The sequence below is a fragment of the Dermacentor variabilis genome, chromosome 6 (genome assembly GCF_050947875.1).
Source record: "Dermacentor variabilis isolate Ectoservices chromosome 6, ASM5094787v1, whole genome shotgun sequence".
In the NCBI taxonomy this organism is placed as follows: domain Eukaryota; kingdom Metazoa; phylum Arthropoda; class Arachnida; order Ixodida; family Ixodidae; genus Dermacentor; species Dermacentor variabilis.
The window spans coordinates 138,591,046-138,610,367 of NC_134573.1; the positions used below are offsets into that span (position 1 = coordinate 138,591,046).

Sequence of the window (19,322 nt, forward strand, 5' to 3'; positions counted from 1 at the left end):
CTCCTATATGAATACAACAATCAAACCCCAGCCCCTCAGTCACCAACATCTGCGAAGCAACTGAGGACGGCGGCGGTCAAACCTGTGACGCAGCAGGCGGTGCTAAGAATCCCTGTGTCCGGACACGAGCCGTATGTAAAATTACTCACAGATATCTATAGCGGCTCCACAGCCACCGTAGTCCTCCATCAAGAAAGCAACAAAATCCCAATAAAGGCGCCAGGCAGGGAGATACGATCTCTCCTGTGCTATTCAAAGCGTGTTTACAAGAGGTATTCAGAGATCTGGATTGGGCATAAGAGCTAATGGAGAGAGCTACCTTAGTAACTTGCGATTCGCTAATGATATTGACTTGCTTAGTAACTCATGGGACCAATTGCAATGCACGCTCACTGACCTGGAGAGACAAAGCAGAACGGTAGGTCTAAAAATTAATCTGCAGAAAACTAAAGTAATATTTAACAGTCGCGGAAGAGAACAGCAGTTTACGATAGGTAGCGAGGCACTGGAAGCGGTAATGGAGTACATCGACTTAGGGCAGGTAGTCACCGCGGATCCGGATCATGAGACTTAAACAATCAGAAGGATAAGAATGGGCTGGGGTGCGTTTGGCAGGCATTCTCAGATCATGAACAACAGGTTGCCATTGGCCCTCAAGAGAAAAGTGCATAACGAATGTGTCTTACCAGTACTCAAGTACGGGGCAGAAACCTGGAGGCTTACGAAAAGGGTTCTACTTAAATTGAGGACGACGCAAAGAGCTATGGAAAGAATGATTTGAAAGAATGTTAAGGGATAAGAAAAAATAAATTATGGGGTTTTACGTGCCAAAACCACTTTCTGATTATGAGGCACGCCGTAGTGGAGGACTACGGAAATTTTGACCACCTGGGGTTCTTTAACATGCACCTAAATCTAAGTACACGCGTGTTTTCGCATTTCGCCCCCATCGAAATGCGGCCGCCATGGCCGGGATTCGATCCCGCGACCTCGTGCTCAGCAGCCTAACACCATAGCCACTGAGCAACCACGATAAGAAAAGAGCAGATTGGGTGAGGGAACAAACGCGAGTTAATGAATTCTTAGATGAAATCAAGAAAAAGAAATGGGCATGGGCAGGACATGTAATAAGGAGGGAAGATAACCGATGGTCATTGAGGGTTACGGACTGGATTCCAAGGTAACGGAAGCGTAGCAGGGGGCGACAGAAAGTTAGGTGGGCGGATGAGATTAAGAAGTTTGCAGGGACAAAATGGCCACAATTAGTACATGACCGGGTTAGTTGAAGTATGGGAGAGGCCTTTGCGCTGCAGTGGGCGTAACATGCAGGATGATTATATATAACAAAATAAGGGGCATTTTAAGTGGTACACGTTCGGAAATTTTAACGTTATAGTGGCTCAATGAGAAGGTGTTACAAATCATTCATGAACCCCCGTACTTTATGTATTTCCATGCGTTGTACGACGCTAGCCCGGTGTCTTCGGTTAACTAAACGAGGCACCTTGTTTCTACAGTGGTGAAAGTAAGGGCCAGGCAGTAAGTGATGTGAAGGCGAAGTTCAAAGAGGGTGGGTTGATTACTGCTTTTGCAATAAATTACGTACGCAAGCGCTCCAGAGCGTTACGAAGGTGTTTTCCGAGCAGCGCAAAATTTAGCCCACTGTACTCACCTTAACCACAAAATCCATCAAAATCAAATGTGGTCAACACGTAGGGGGAACTATGGCAAAGTAGTGTGCGCAGTGAAGTGTCTGTGGAATATTTAAAACCTTCTGTGAAAATTTTCTTAAACATGTGCTCGAATTTGTTATGCGGCCACTGTATGCCATTTCTCAGTGTCCCGGATGGAAGTGCATGCGTTACACAGAGTTCTCATTCAGCGAAATTAAGGGGCAGGTTATGGGTCTTGTTTAGGCAAAATTCAAACTGTTTCGATTATTCACGTCCTCTGTAATAAACTGCGTAATCGGAGCATACATGATTGGCTTCTACGAGTGGCGCAAAATTGTGCACGCAGCGATGGCATATAACTACAAATGGCACCAAGATCAAACTTAGCAGTAATAAGCGGACTACAATGGTAAATCAGTGTGCGAAGTTAAATGAGTGTACATTACATACAGCTTTGGGGAAGAAATTATGAGAAAAAGTGTTTCCAAATGTCAAGCTGCCCTTATTAACTACGTTTCCAAATGCCTGAAAAAAAAATGTAAGAACTCTGTGCAACACGATCTGCATATTTAACAGAAATAAGAGGCATCTCATGTGCAATGTGCCCCGAAATCTTGATGTTATTGGCCTTAACAGAGCGACAAACAATTTACGAAGCCTTGTTCTTGCGGTATTTCCATGCGTGACAAGACGTTCGCCCGCTATTCTCGGTGAAATAAAGGCACCTTGTTTCTTTTCATGAAGCTAAGCTAGGAACCAGGTAATGGGTAATGTGTGGGCAAAATTCGGTGTGGGTGGGTGCATTGTGCCTTTTGAAATAAATGACATTGCGAGTGTTTTACAAGCGCGAAAATTACAGCCCTGGCAGAACAACAAATGTCACCGTGATTAAATGTACCGAAAATGGGGGAACAGGTATTAATTTTTTTACAGAGTACCTACATCGCCATAAAGGCATTACGTAGGGGGGAACAAGCCATAACCAGTAAAACAAAAAAGCTTTTGCACAGATATACTCACGAACAGAAGCACTACAACAGCATTTAGAGAAAGACATACACGTAAGGCGAAACAAATAGGTTTTCAGGATATACAACATGTACAGTTGTTTTACAAGAGCACCGTCACCGCATAGAATAGGATAGTTCGTTGTTTGACACATTTCCTATATCATTTGACCAACTGTTCCATTGTCTAATTGATTTGGGGAAAAAAAGTAGTAAAAATTGTTTGTTCTGCAGTTATAGGCTCAGATTTTGTTCATGTTATCACAGCGAGTCGATATGTAATCTGGTTCCAGAAGATAGTTATACCAATGGATACCTGTCTGACTGTTACATATTTGATGTAATAGTTTGAGCCTTAACTTATGACAAATAAATCCTTGTGTGAAGTTAAATGTGTGTAGAATAAATGCTGCCATTGCTGAAAATTTAAGCATACCTTGGAAAATGTCATACTTCCACCAGCTATGATTCCCAATAACCCAAAATAACTATATTTTATACCAACTTTATGCTTACTGGAAATAGGCGACAGGTTCATTGCAAGATTTCTGATGAAACTAACTTTCCTGGCCAGATTACAAGCGCTGCAAATAATTACTGAACACTTATTAGGCGCTTATTTTTCCTTGATACGAGGCTTTTAGTAGCTTTCTACGGTGTCTTCGTTGAACTACAATGTTCGCAATGTTTATATTTGTTGAAAATTAGAGGCAGGTTATAGGTAACGCACAAGCAATTCAATGTGTGTGGAAAGTTACAGGCCTTAGCAGTAAATTACATATTCAAGCTGTCCGGAGCATTGTAACCGTGTTTTAGGAACCATATGGAACTTAACGTGCTTGCTTGGGTGAACAGTGAACTCAACAGAATCACACCTCTGGAAAATGGGGGCATGGGGGATAATATGGCCAATATTCTCGCAAAGTGAAAATGCGTGTGAATGAATTACTGCAACTGCGAAACGTTTTTCCTTATTTACCAGGTGCCTGAAAACGTTACGTGCTGGCAAGGTTTCAAACGAACCAGTTACATAAGAGGGCAACGTTTTAAGGTGTGTGATTTAATTAGAGGTAACTGAAATCTTTATTGCGATTGCTCGAAAGAGAGGTTCACTGGAAATTGGGTTGCGATTTTGCAAGGTCACGCAAGTCTGCAAATTTTTTTATTATTATTGTATTGTGGGAGGTCAATTACTAATACACATTTCTTTGTTTTTTTCCTGGTGTCCATTTAACAGGTACCCGAAGCATGGTACATGATTGTTCCTGGCATTCTGCGCCCCATCCAATGCAGCAGCCGGAAATCGAACCCAACACCTCGTGCCCCGTAAGAAACTTTCTAGCAGGTGTGCCAAAGCGCCGGGTTTCAACAGTTTTCACTCTCGCATTCCAACAGCAACGCCGTAGCTCGAGCAAAAACCAATAAAGCAAAATTAGCAAGAAGCAAATACGCCCCATACGGTGAGCGTGCTTCTATGATGCGGAGGAAAATAAAAAAAACGACTTCGAATAATTGGGGAGTATCTGTGGAAAGGAGGCAGGCATTTTAGACTTTAGTGCGCAAGAAGCCTGTGTTGGTGATGCATATATATATATATATATATACCAATGACCAATACCAATATATATATATAACCAATAACCAACACACGGTTATTGTGCACTAAATAAGTATATATATATAGTGACCAGAGCAACGGAATTCACTACAACGATCGGAACTACCTACAGTCAACGGATAATTTGGTGTATTATGGATAACATGATAGAACGGGTCAATGACGGAGAGAACTACACAATATGCAAAAATAAATGATGCCATCATGAAGCACAAAACACTTTCGGGTCGCACTAAACATGAAATAATTCGCAAAATGCACACGAGTGCAACGGTACCAAGTTTCACGTTTGCCAACAGACTAGCATGCCTGTGACGAGACACCAATTATAGGTTCAAAATTAAGCAGAGGACTACTGGTAGATTATCTTTAGGTGCGCATGTCATCACAGCAAACGAAACGATCCAAAAAGGCATGGGGTCATCAAAATGCCAAGTGAAAGTGGGCAAAAAGCAAGCAAGCCCCGCACAGCAATATCAGCGGCCAGCGCAAATTTATTTCTGAAAATAGATAATACACCATTACAACAACACAGAACAAGATGCAAAGAGAGGTGCACAACAGCAGCACCACTCATTTACACCAGATGAATGAAAGCAATGACAAGATTGCAATGACAACAACGAAAAGCGTGTAACTTGTGAGTAGGCCTTCTCATGTATAACATAAAACTGTCACCGAAACTTTGCCAGCCAAAAAAGGCAACAAAACAGCAGGAGTAGCATATGAGTAACACTGAAAATATTTGACACCATGAATGAGTGAATGAAAAAGATAGCGCTCATTCCCTGAGGTGCACAACACTATGCCAATAATTTACTGGCTTCAAAGAGCGTTGGTGTTTCAATGCACAGAAGTATGAAAAAGAAAAAAAGAAAATATACCATTCTTTTTTTTTAAATAATGCAACTATTTTCAGAGAGTTCAGTAGGCACCACGCAAGTCCTCACGGGAAAATAAACAAATGTAAAGCCTAAAAATAAAGAACACATAGTTCCTCGCTTAAATTATGTTTGATCTTAACATGAAAAAGCATAAGCTTGAACACACAAGTATTCTTAGGTCTGTCACAATGTTAGAAATCATGCAAGCTTGAAGTCAGCACTAAACAGCTTAAGCTACCTGGTAAAGATGCACAACATCGCACAGTTCATCACAGTCTATCACCATACAAACACTGGGCTTAGCAAGAGATGAAACATGAGTATGCAAGTACATCTATACATGTGATTACACTGCCAGAAAACAAGTAGCCTTGTGTATGATAACATATGCATAATAAGAAGGGGAAACAAAAGTGGAACGTGGAAGCCAGAATATGTTGTTAAGAGGCTGTTCCTCCCCTTGGCAAAGATTAAAAGGAATTAAAATCCAACAAGTGGCAAAACCCATAACGCCTCCCTAACAGCGCGATAAACAAATCTATCAGCTTAATTGAACACTAGAGCAACACATCACCATACTACTTCAGCTCACTTCCTTCTGCGAGACACAGACACAATTCAGCAAAGCAGCCATGTAGGAGTAAGATAAACACAACATTCTTCAAACACAAATGCACACTTCCCAAAACAGTCCCAAATAGCAATACTATGCATATGCAAATTAATTTGTCCCACGGTAACAAGTGAACAGGTCTAATTTCTCAACATCTCAACCACAACTGCAAAGATAGCAATATACATTTCCGGCAAGTAGCTGCCCTAACTGCCGCACATTGAAAAGTACCTGCAGGAACCTTTGTTTCTTGAGTATGAATAACAGTAACAATGAGAAATCAACACTATCTTTAAATATCATGCTATCAGAAGGCACTAACATTGTCCCTTGATTGTATATTATTTTAGGATTTAGTGCTAGGCAAGCATGTTAAATGAGTGTGCACGGTAGAGTACAGCCAAGTAAAAAAAATGCCTGTCACTAGCTCCTGAACAAACACTTCTCTGTACCTACGTATATAAAACAAACGCCAAGTGGTCCTGCACACACCTTAGTGCACTCAGTGACAGCTTTCAGCATAGTGGTTCCTGAAATTAACTGTGGTGCTGTTACATGGACGTGCTTTATTAGCGAGGACTTCAGATCTTTCTCGGCAAGCTAGGACTTTTCAGAACATGCCTGGGAATCAGCAGTTGTCACAAGTCATGATAGTTCAGTACATATAAAAAAAAAACAATCGCACAAGATTCTCCCTTGGGTGTATTGTTACAAGCAATTATTACTATATCAAATTGTTTTGCTCTGGTCCACTGTTATAACGAGCGTCGGCTACACCACATTCAGGTCACCAAATTCGAAGAAAGAACAGTCTGCACTGACGGTGCAGCAGTCAAAATAAAAACATTCTCGTTTTGTTCAAAACTTTTGTGCTACCAGTGAGCAAATGTCAATGCAACATCTATTGATGTAGAACAAAGGCTTATTACAAAGCCTTAATTACAAGAAAGGTTTACTACACAGCCATGGGAACATTTCAGGCCATGCCATATTCAAGACAAGCTGAATGTTCCGTGTTAGTTTTCCCATGGAGCTTTCCCACTTTGTGTAGACGGTGGCGCCGGACATCCCTCTAGGTAATACTGCAAGACATTTTACTGCTTTAGAAGTCTCAACGTACGTTGTGAAGCTTTAATGACACAAATGTGCGACGTCACACCTTGACTTACTTGTGCTCACTTGCCTTCTTTATGGAGAGAACTTGGTCATTAGAAGAGGCCAGAAGCACATGGAATCACTTGAGAAGCAACAAAAATGCATGCATTTTTTTTTTACTAAAATGCAAGAGTTATTTCTCAACAGATTTGTGGCATGCCTTCTCTGCACGGCACATTTCATAGGAATGAATCTTCACGACGTGTGCATGCAACTTCGGGCGCACTTCATATGAAAAGGATAACTTTAACATGTAAAAACTCTGCCGAGCAGTGCTTAAATGTAAAACATGCTCTTGTTAATAAATTCATAGTCTTTTTCCTAGACACAAGTTTATCTATATGTATTAGTGCATTGAAAATTGAACTGTTTATGAGAGCACTGAGCAGTTAAACAATGTGTCCACAACCTTGGGCACCCCAAATAGGAACCCAGACACAGAAATATGGTCCTCATATCCGTACTGTTTTTCTCCTGACTGTCTCCCTATCGGCGCTATCCAAAGTTATGGATCCCTACCAACTTGGCTGATGAGAGTGCTTGTTGAATGATGTGGTTTGACACATGTAAGTTTTTAATGCTATGTGTGGATGTTTTGATGGCAATGCAATTATCATCAGTGTACAGCTCGTGACACACGTGCAGCATTCCAATAACGCCTCTTTTTTTTCATGATCCACATACCTTGTGTTCAATATATGGGATCACACAACACAGGCCGCAAGCGGTGATCACAAGTGCAGAAGAATGCAACCCTAATAAGTACTGCAGTAAAATGCCCTACAGCTAGAAAACAAATGCATCACACATCTCATGTCTCGGACAACTTTGCACTACTTGTTGCGTTATTAGGGGGCAGTACTGAGAATATGATTATTAGGCACACTTGCAAGGTATAAACTTCAACAGATGGTAAGTTACTCTGGAATGCATTGCAATTTTGTGTGTGGCAGTAGCAATAGTTGCATATAGAGAAATGTTATTCGCAGCATTCTACAGCTTCCTTTGTGTAGTCTGGCAACAATTATGGTCACTTTGTGGTAAGTACGTAAGCATGCACCAGTCCACCATGGCAGCCAATCTTTTGTGACCCATAAATAAATGCATCTACTTGTAACAGGTACCGTTTGTAATAAGATGAAAGAAGCGGGCACTCTCTACAAGGCAAGTTTGTCGAGTTATGTCACCTAGAGAGAAAACTTGAGTGTCAAAATTTGGGCTGTATCATGTGAACAGTTATGCAAATGCGTATACTAAACTGCTGAGCCCAAAGCACAGTTACCCATCCAATTAGTGCTGTTGGAAAGTATTCTTCAACATTTAACATGCTAAGTCTCCAAATAGCTAACTAGACAATGTTACTGTGGATATATGCAGAGGGTCACATCTTTCTCACTTCAGCATAGCAGATGACTTGAGAAGCAGCCGAGGAGAAAGACAAATCAAGAAATTTTTCAAACCTTGTGACCCTCAGTCACCTCCTCCACCACTGTCGCAGCCACCTCCACTGTCGCAGCCACCTCCAGTGTCGCAGCCACCTCCACTGTCATGACCACCACTGTCATGACAACCGCTGTCATGGCCACTACTGCCATGTCCACCACTATCATGTCCACCGCTATCATGTCCACCGCTATCATGGCCACAACTTTCGTGGCCGCTGTCAGCTCCCCGACCGGCTTCCTCATCGCTGCTGGAATGACCAATGTCAGAAGACCAGCCACCAGGAGGGTAGTATGAACCGGACCCAAAGCTGCTACGTTTGTAACCGTGGCTCTTCTTATGCTTCTTGTACTTCACGGGGGCTGTGTGCTTCTCTGTAGAGCGGCAGTACCGGTAGAGGATCCCAAGAAGCACTAGCACAATTACTATCACAACGGCAATGATGACGCCAATGATTACAGATGCCACCATGGTCTCGTTGTACTTCTACCTAAAAAAGTACAACGCAAGATGTGGTTACAAAAGGCACTCAAAGAGAAAGTCAAGCATGCAGATGCTGTGCCTATAGTGAACTGAGCATAGGTCTGGTATAGTGCATTTATATGTACACAAGGCTGAATGTAATGTTTCTTGTGATGTGCTACTAAAGGATAACTATAGCCTTCAACTCTTATGATAAAGAAGTGATTTAATACACCAGCGCAAGTTTCCACATATCAAGCTACTTACAACTGCTACCTAAGTCGCAGATGCTATAGGAAACTGCAAGATTTCCTGAAAAGATCTCTTTTATTATGACAAACATGTGCTTCATATGATAGGTGCTGGATCTGCTTTAATATGAGGCTTTCAACAACCTTTCAGAATTTAGAAAGCATAAAATGTTACAGAAAACTTACAAGCACATCTAATGCAAGAAGCACAGAAAAAGATGGAATTGGGAGAAATATTATGCACTAATGCACCTCTCACCAATCTCACACTGAAACTACAATAGGAAAATTCATCTCAAATGAACTTCCCCCTTGCTCCAGCTTTGAAACATACGTTTAACAATTTACAAATTCCCAAACTCCACAGGCACAGCAGATTGCCAGCTTCAATGTTACTGTGATGCAAATATGACTAGGACACAATGGCCACAAAAGATCAATAAGAGTTACTTTTTGACATAGTAATGAAGAAACAAACACATTTTAATTAATGCAGGTAGTTCAACAAAAGTTTTATCTTTATAGAAACTTCATGCGTATCAGTTCATGGTGCAATGCAAAGAAGCAGACACTGCCTCAGAAACATCACTACATAAGCAGTTAAACCTGAACAAATGCTGTGTATGCAAATGCCTCAACATGCCTGAATGGGTCACTAAGGACAAACACTAATGTCTAGAGCGATACAGAATTCTGTCAAAGTTCTATAGTTTTCTCCTTGGCAGAAAAATGTTGGTCATTAGGGAATAAAATGAAGGCAGAACTTTGCTACTGAAATTACATTTTCAGCACCATCCAAACAACGGTGGTGATGTGAAGTCATCAATTTCATCATATTTTCACACACTTTCAAGTTTTACTGCAGAGGAGGATGTCTAAAATGCTGTCAGCTTGAGTCCTTTCACACTTAACAAATATGATGCATGTGAGAATTGATTACCTAGCCTTGAGAAGACACTTCAACCTATGCATTCCCAAATGAGACCTGACTCAAAGCTCTTCGGGTGGAGCACGGCGGCACCTCTCGACTGATGAATATGCTACGCTGTAATAAAGCTTCTCGCTAATTCCTCCGAGTTGTTGCTTGAGAAACGTACATTCATTCCAGTGCATTCAGACAGAAACCCATAGAATTTGGGTGAAAAATTTTCACTCACAAGTCAACTGGGAGTGCCATTAAAGATCAGTGACCACTTCAGTTTGGAGGAAGCACTGCCTTCCACTTTTTTGAGTCGAGTAGGAATTCTGAATGGAGGAACATTCTAGAATATGGGGCACAAAATCCACAATATCACCAGGAGCTGGCATAAACATTTTGAGGCGGTGTCAGCGCCCTTTCCTTTTGCTGTCGTCTTTTCAGTAAGATAGTCCTTCGGTATAGCTAAATTAACTAGCCTCAAGCAGACTGTCAAAATCCATGACATCATAGCTTATAACGAGCAGGAATGGCAAGGTGATGCTGACTTTTGACGGCTTTCCAACTCAGCAATGATCCCTTCATTGCAAGACCATCTATTTAGCGTTGCACAAGTGTAAACAACCAATCTAACGTCATTTCTTTTAAGTGTCTTTTTGAAGAGATACCAAGAGGGTATGTCAAATTAAAGGAATGACGACAGACACTTTCCAATTGAACAAACACTACCACATGCTTCTCGCACGTAAATGGATGACACTTAGCAGCTAGGAATGAAAGCCGTCAACACTTATAAATGATTTTAAATTGGTGCTAAAATTGGTCATGAAATGACAGACTTGGCTTCAATGGCATTATCATGATGTCGCAACACAGAGCAAAATTTGCCATCGTTGTGTCGCAATAAAGATGGTTATGACAATTTTGCTTGCAACAGATAAAACTGTTGCACAGATTTCTGCTGGCTGGGCTCACATGTGGAAGCCACAGCAATCACAGGAACAGAGAAAGCCAGTGTGCCATGACATCACGATGCATTCACCATCTGGGCACGAAAACTGAATAGGGTTCGTAGAAACAAGCATGACAGTAAATTATTTGGAGTGCTCCGACACTTGCCCGTATTAAAGCGAAGCTCTTCTTCGCAAATCTCCCCGGACTTTTCTAACTGTGGCTGGGTGCTTTCTCTCTTACTGAATACCTCGTGCTAGGGACAGCATAACCATCTTTACTAACCTTACAGGTGTCCCTGCTGGAGGCTTTGTGTTCGACGGAATTAAGCCGTGATAAAACAAATGATGCCTAAGTCTCCCAACTGAAACATGTCTGCGTCATCAAGAGCACAGTTCCTTTAATAAAACAAACCTTTCTATGCCTACTTTTCTATGGTTCGGGGTTCGGGGCATCTGCTTGATTGGTCTTTACCAAGTGCAGTTTACTGTAGCATTATCTCAAGGATGGGCCAGCTCTAGTTGGTGTGCCGACACCGAATGGGCACCTCGCCGTCTTCACCGGCAGGCATGTAATTGCTATGATGTAAAACCCTGTACACAATACAATCAGTTACACGGCATTAATTTAAGCGCCAAAAGCTTCGCTTCCGAGATTCAAATGTGGGTTACGTCTGCATAATTTTTTGCAACAGTTTAGAGGGTTTGGACCTTCATAACAATCAGAGTTTCTAAATAAATACCCTAGAGGGAAATGTGGCGCTAGTGTCTACAGGGGTTCTCATGAGCGTTGCCTCAACCTAAAAGGGAATGATGGGAAGCACAGGCTTCGGATCGACTTCGGTCTTTAGGCTAGTGGCGTTTGCTTGTTGCACAGTAAACAAAGCTATAGTAAAATATTATCGCGTAAAATCTAATTTTATTTCTGAAGTATGTTATATAATGACAACACGCTACATAAACTTTGTATGAATTTGAGATGGAAGCATGATTTACTATGGTTTGTCACCAGGACACACTAGGGTATGCATACTTGTGCAATTCTGTTCCTGATTTAACGCCAAAGGATAATTATTTATTCGTTTTTGCAACTGCAAAACAACCGTGCATGTACTTATATAAAGATACTCATCAAGTATTTCTGGAAATAAAAATGTTGTATTGTGACAAAGCGTTGCGCCCTTGAGCGGAATGCTACAAGTGTCGTCTGCTACGACGCCTGCTCGCTGCAAACGCGATACTTTTCTCGCAGACGACAGGCACTTGCGAACTCTCTCTCTTTCGAAAGGCTGCGTCGACTGTCACGATTGCTGAACGTCTTCAAGTACTTTTAAGCACATCTGATGCAGTGCTAGCTAGGACGCTAGTGACCTCCTACGAGTATTTCGTCATCATATTTTATATTGACGTACCGCTTCCGAAGCGTTATATCGTGGCTTTGCACTTACCCATTTTGCGACACTAGACTACAGCCAGGAAACAGCAACCTTTCCTACCACAAGTAAGTTTGTGTTCTCAAATTCCTAAAACACGCATTTCAATGAGCACATAAATGAGCAATGCATAATGAAGCTCTCAATAAAATTTGACTGTCAAGCTACTAGAAGTGCAACTGTATATGTCTTGTATCAGTAGTGCCTTCTTTGTCCTATTCTGAAGTTTCATAAAGCCCATAACGCTACAGTGCCAACCTAACACACTTAACAAACCAAGGTCCAAACGCTCAAAACATGTTCTTTCAACGTTTACAATGCCGTTGCTTTCTCGTCAGGGCTTCGACACCACACCGCGACACAAGCCTCGTCCCAGTCGCTGGCCCAGCGCGCTATCGCCACTCCGAGCAACATAACAAAGGCAGAGAGCTTTGCATTGCACTGTCCCACTGCAGGTTATAGCAATTGCGCTTGGAGCGAAACCAAAACTGCTAAAAAAATACTTGTAGACTAGTTCGCCAGTCAATAGAATGTCAATCCGAAGCCTGTACTTCCCATCATTCCCATGATGGTTGAACGATCGCAGCGCCAGATTTGCCTCTAGGTATACTAATATGAAACTCTATGATAACAATATTTAATGTAAGGAAATGGAAAGTTAAAAATATGTCCGTATCTTTTCAAGCTGGATTGGCAAACTACGCTCCTGGGATAACAGAGAATGACAAGTTGCTATTTGATTTCATTATTATTTCTGGAATACCAGTCTTGCTGAGAGAGAAATATTGGCAAACAAGAAAAAATGCAAAAACAAATGAAAGCAGTTCCTGTGCTAGCTCCTCATTCTGAGAGTCGAACAGAATTTGCTCGGGGCTAGTTACAGATTTATTGATAAATATGGATTATATTGCAAATTAAGGAAACCAGAGACGCATTCTCTTGAGCTTCTACAACAACAATGCCCAAGCATGGGAAAATACCTTAAAACCCATGACGTCATACTGATAACAATGTCACTTCAGAATGTGTGTCAAATTTGGAAAGAAATATTGTGCCCTTCATTTTCTCCACCAAAAACCAACCTCTCCCTGCCTATGCATTGAAAATCGAGTCAAGCAATAAGCACATTCTAGCACTAAAGAGCACACTTAATGTGTTCTTACGTGTTTCTCTCAGATCGTTCAGCAACCATCATTTCAGAAACCACCACATATGCCACCATCAGCCCACACATCACCACCACATGCGCCACCATCACCGACCCCACCACCACTCCCATCAACGGCACAATGGTCCGCAGATGTCATGTTAATTAGCAGCCCCGTTGCATACATGGCAACTTCTGTGCCATCATTTTGTTGCTCTTTCAATGACCGTTGTGCGGCTTTTGCATTGCAGTAACAGCACGAGAAGATGAAGAGTGCGAAAAGTGAGGCAAGGCTGACAAGAATGATGGTTGTGCCTTCCATGGTGATTCACATGCATCCGACGAATGAAGTGCACAAACAGCAGAGGAAAGGTGTTCAGTCAGCAGCAGAGTGCAACGACATGCCACTCTGCAAGCAAAAAGAATAAGCGACACTAAAAACATCTCGCAGTAAGCAGGCAAAGTGTGAGCAGGAAGCTGAGAAATACAGGTTCGAAAAAAGTTGTCAGACACCCAACTGCCACAATGCATTAGCTGCCCGGCATTAGCTGCAGTAGTAAATTTATCAAATAAGACAGAATATCATGAATCGCCTTTTGCTTTATTATGCGTACTATTGCACCTAGCAGGACACCATTCTATTTTGTGTTTATGCATACAAATTGACTAAAGAGTCAGTTTTGACTACACAGGGAAGGCGTTATCTCTAACAAAAGTTTGTCCATGTGCTTAAAACAGCAACACAAAAGGCAGATAAGGATTAGCAAATAGAAGGACACAAGTGCTTGAGTCATCTCTTCTTTAATCATCTGTGGCCATATCTTCGCCTGCTATATCAAGAATACGATTCATCTTGCCCTAATTCTGTATTCTTGGCCACTACGAAGATATAGTATGAGACATACATACATTTTCACTTGAGACAACAATAAAATAGTGGCTTTATGACTGAATGTAGGCATCATTTATGTAAGCAGCAGATGTGTACTACAACAACATTAAACATGGACTTGTACAAGGCTTCGAAACATGATGTTGGCATGAGGCATTCTTTCTGATGTGACTATTTTTAAAAAATGAGACTTTTCACTATATGCACTGCACTACAGACCCTTTCACAACACTTGATGGAGGCTCCATGTTTGAGAATGAACTGTGTTAGCCTTACTTTCATTGTACTGAAGCAATCTGTAAGGAGCAGGTGCATGAGACTCCCATGCACGGCTACCAAAGTCAAACAAAGCAGGCACCTGAAGTGATGTGCAAAGGTCTCGATATAATCAGAAAAAGCAAGGACTTCAAGATCCCCGGTTTTCTGAAAGATCAAGATTCAGGCCTCACCTGCTCAGCTTCAAGTACCAGCAGCTACAACACAAGCAGAAAATCAGTGAGAATAGCCAGTGGTGCAAAGCCCAAACAGGAGCAGAAAGCAATGAGGTTCGGAAGTGAAAGATGCAAGTGCCATAGGGAAGTGCAGCAGTGCTTCACAGTTAAAAGGAGCCACATCTTAAGAGCCTATAAAGCTAATGTGATGCAGATTTGTGCAGCGTCAGAACCCTACGTGAGCAAAACAATGATGCCTACCACCAGTCCACCTTATTTCAGAGGACCGCTCTTACAACGGCCTGCGTCACGGTCTCAGTGATGGCTGCCACAGGGACAGTGGTGCCCAGTTGCGAACGTCGGCATGCGCACCAGAGAACACCCACTAGGGCTACCGAAACCAGCAGCAGACAGGATGCAATCAATGCTGCCCGCTCGGCAATCTCCATGGAAGTCCGGTGCAAGTTGTTTGGTAGTAAACCTTGAACCGATGTCACATGAGCCAAATCAGCTTCCAGGCAGTCATTGATTTTTAGCAGGGGATTATACTGCTGCTTTTTGATATTTCATGCTGACCACTCAACATCACTACGTGAATAAGGAAGATTATTAACACTTCAAGCAATTTAATAGCTGATGCTCATGCTTCGCACATCAGCTGCAGCTGTGTCAAAATGAACTGAAAGTGAGCTTGCCTTTCTTCTGCAAGAGGTGTACAACTTTAGCGAAAACATTCAGAGTGACCGTAAAATTATCCTGATAAAGAATGACTGTCACAAATCCTCAAATCAACTTTATCCCATCCTCAGCTGATCAATATCTCCTTTTCACACAAGGCTGCTTTACAATGCAAACAGGTCTGTACCTAATAATGGTGCCAAGTTTACAAAATGGTCCTAGTTCCGGCAGACCTGCGAGCGCAGATCTCACCGCACACTTATGAGCAGCTTCACTTTTTTTCTTCTTTCCGACGTTTCGTGCAACAATATTCTGCTTGTTTCCTGTGCCACACTGCATCTTCACTACAATCAAGTTATAAAACCTGCATATTTAAAAGGGCGGTACACAAAGAGACATGCACATTCAGTTAAGTACCTTTATTTCCAGTGCACAAAAAGAAAACAGTATGTACGTTTGTACAACGTTAATAGAAAGATATGCGAATGCTGAAGCGGCAGTCTGTCTTTTTAGCTACCTGGTTGCCAGCGTTAATTATTCAGAGCTGTGGCAGGCTATGGCATTTACTTGTTAATGTCTTCAACCCAAAGCAAGAACCGAACTTGCTCATTCATATTTTTGCTTTTCAGGTCTGTAAATGGGGCAACGGACTGCAACGTCCCGGGTTTTATAAGTGTCTAATAACAGAGTTCATGCGAATTCCCTACCTCGGCAAGGCCTTACATTGTTTGGCCGAAGTCCTCCTGACTTGTCAAAAGTTGTTTCGCTTCCACGATAACTTGTAATTTCGCTAATCAATTAGAGATTCTGATATAGCCTTTGACAAATAGTGGACGCTAGCTAGTAAGTTCTGGTCCACAGGAACGCGACGAACGCTAGCACGATCAACGAGTGGATGGATTCCCGTAGCACACATCCTCTAGTATTTCAGTCTTACAACGCCCCCATTCCTCATGCAATAACTGACACCGACATGCGTTTTCTAACGGGACAAAAATGATATGCTCGCGTAACATATTAAAAAGCGAGCACGAAAACTAACAGAACTTACTCACCGCAGCGCAGTGACCGCCAAAACACACCCACAGCGTGCTTCTCTTATGTTCAGGCAAACGTGAAACACGACGCCTGTGAAGACACCGTATGACTGTCCGTCCGCACGTGCGGCTACGTTGCAGCGACCAAGGCTAACCGCTTTGGCGAACTTTACCGCGTAGTCGCCGGAACGTAAATTTCCAGCGTGTGGCAACACACAAGCAACGTAAATGACGTCCGCATGCTGGCGTCGCAAGAATTTTTTTTTGCTTAATTCTCGACGAAAGCTCCTCGAAACTTTGTTTGTTGATAAGCTAATCAACTTGCCGAAAGCGGTTTACCTTTAGCAGTTAAGCGGGCATACGTGCGAAAGGGCTCAGCTGTGAAAACAAAACACGAGGTGCACGCAGAAAAGGTAAAAACTGAGGCTTCGTTTCACTCGGCCCAGCCCCTCCTTGCAACAGCCCAAGCAAACCCTCTGAAGGACGGTAGGCGTATGTAACCCATTTTACGATAGATAGCAGCACCAGTTCCAAGGTCTCCAACGGCGTGGTGAACCGCGTTGGACAAATTATCATGTCTGCTAGTATGCTACTATACGACTCAGATACCAGAAGTAGAAACGACACGAGAGGGGCTGGTAGCAAGTTTTCCCATGATTTGCCATCGATCAGAACAGCAGCAGCAACGTTTGCCAGCAGCGCAACCAAACGTTAAAGAAACGTGGCCTTTGAGATAACGTAATTCTGCTGCGCCAAATCTCGGAGGCCGTGCACTGCATAGCGCCCGGGAAATTTGTACTATGGAGTGCATCGTTCACGTTAGGAATGCGGTTTCGTGACACTAGCTTGTAGAGCAGTGACACCCACACTGGGCTTTATTTTTTGCTTAAAGTATAACGTGGCATCGGCGTAAACGTTTAGTATGAATGAATTCTTAAACATGGCAAGGAATGCTGTCAAAGCGGAGCACCAATTCTTCACCACGGGCGGCCCAGCTAGACCAGCGCTAACGACGTCGGGTGCCATTTTGTCACGTTGTGTGATTACAAGCTGTGCGAGTGAGCCTATGCATAACAGAGTTGCGGATAGAGCCCTCCATTCCATTCCTACCCTATTCCGGAGAGTGGAAATCCCCGTACGAAATGGTGAAATATGGACCCCCAATCTGGTGGTCTGAGTGGCTGAGATGATCCATTCAATTCCTGCAATTCCAGCAAATTAAACGGATTTTTCTATATTTGCTTACTACTTGTACATGCGTGCCTAGTAATGAAAACAAATTTTCGAAGTCTCAACAACATTTTAAATGCTGTTACACACTATTTTTCACCACAAGTACATATATAGTTTGGGAAATGTTATCTCTGCAGCACGTTTTCACCTGTAACCGAATATTTGCTGTTTAACAGAAGACATATGTTAGCGGCGGGCATTATAAGTCACGAATATATGACCTGTTTGTCAAATAAATCAGTTTCTGCGATCAAAATACGAGTATCTCCAAACGTCAATTTTTGAAGAGAGGACCACGTGTCAGCCTGTCATGCCGTCCCCTATTTCGGAACAAGTCTCTACATAAAAAAAAGAGAACGAAAAGACTGGAGACGGGCAAAAACTCATTCAGTTTCTATGCTGCACCAAAACGATGACGAAAAAAGACCTAATAATTGAGGATTTCATAACTGACGTTTCACCTCGTCGGGATTATGTAATTTTTGCTCAATTTGTGCTTGAGCCTGCTTTTTTTTTTTTTTTCAGAGCCAAACATGACACTAACTTAGTGGAGCATGAGTCACCGATTTTGCAAATACTAGCCTACAGTTGGACGTTCCTAACCGTTGAAGTTAGCTTTACCTTAGCTGTGCACGTGTTCGGCGTCACAACTATATCGCACGCTGAGATACATGCAGAATAAAGAAGGCTTGACTTCTGAATGAAGCAAACCATCTCCAATAAAAAAAATATTTAATTCTTCTGAAACTATTTTTATTCGAGTAAAGCAAAGTAAAAAATAACCATGCACTGTTATGCTGGCCATGCATTCAGCTATAGCTTATTCTACCAGTTTGATGACCAACATAAATCGAAACGCTTTTTTGAGGATTCTTTTTTTTTTTTAATCTCTACTGGCATGTTACTGGGAGCCTTTTCTTTTTCAGCATATCTGTCACAATCGTTTTCGAAGTCATTTCTGGCCACCTACAGCTTATTCCCTCCCCCCCCCTTTACTCATGCTCTTCCAAAATAATATTATTTCTGAGAATTAAAAGTGGCTGTCTTTAAATGCGCTTCAACCTTGTAGCTAAGAATAGGTTTCCAGGTCTTCAGAGGTGTATAATGGCAATACATTCTTTATAATTATCATTGCAAACGTAGTAACTTATAGGCAGATACTGAAAGAGCCGGTATCGAGCAAAAGTTTAGAGGTGCAATAAATTGGCGAAGTCGGGTTTAGTCGAATTGGCAATTTTAGCAGTTTTGTGGTCTCGCTTAAAATCAATATTCAGCGTTCCAGGACTATGCGCCCATTCTATTCCAGTTCGATCCATTCCGGAGTCTCGGGCTCCGATTCCATTCCTATGTATTGCACCCGTCCGACTTGTGCCATCATTCCACTCCCATTCCATCCAGGGAGTTTGGAAATGCGCAATAATTGTGGAATCATTCCAACTCCGGAGCTGCTATTCCGCAGCTCCGATGCATACGATTCAGCCCTCTCCCATCGGCCATTA

The 19,322-nt window shown here is 42.2% G+C and overlaps 1 protein-coding gene across 13 annotated transcripts; it reads right to left on the bottom strand.

Moving 5' to 3' along the window:
• Positions 1-4,774: 4,774 nt before the first annotated feature.
• LOC142585306 (uncharacterized) lies at positions 4,775-17,068 on the bottom strand. Of its 13 annotated transcripts, XM_075695962.1 has the most exons (4): positions 16,605-17,068; positions 15,137-15,356; positions 10,264-10,368; positions 4,775-8,883 (listed from the first exon to the last, which is right to left on the bottom strand). In XM_075695962.1, the coding sequence occupies exon 4, from the start codon at positions 8,862-8,864 to the stop codon at positions 8,421-8,423; it is 444 nt and encodes a 147-aa protein (XP_075552077.1). In that variant the 5' UTR covers positions 8,865-8,883; positions 10,264-10,368; positions 15,137-15,356; positions 16,605-17,068; the 3' UTR covers positions 4,775-8,420. The 13 variants fall into 13 exon arrangements, with proteins under 13 accessions (XP_075552077.1, XP_075552085.1, XP_075552080.1 ...); XM_075695970.1 differs by lacking the exons at positions 10,264-10,368; positions 15,137-15,356 and adding an exon at positions 14,894-14,917 and having other exon boundaries at positions 16,930-17,068; XM_075695965.1 differs by lacking the exon at positions 15,137-15,356 and having other exon boundaries at positions 16,609-17,068.
• Between the last annotated feature and the right edge of the window lie 2,254 nt (positions 17,069-19,322).

Coding starts and splice junctions, on each gene's coding strand:
- LOC142585306 (XM_075695969.1), bottom strand. CDS start 8,864: ATGGTGGCATCTGTAATCATTGGCGTCATCATTGCCGTTGTGATAGTA.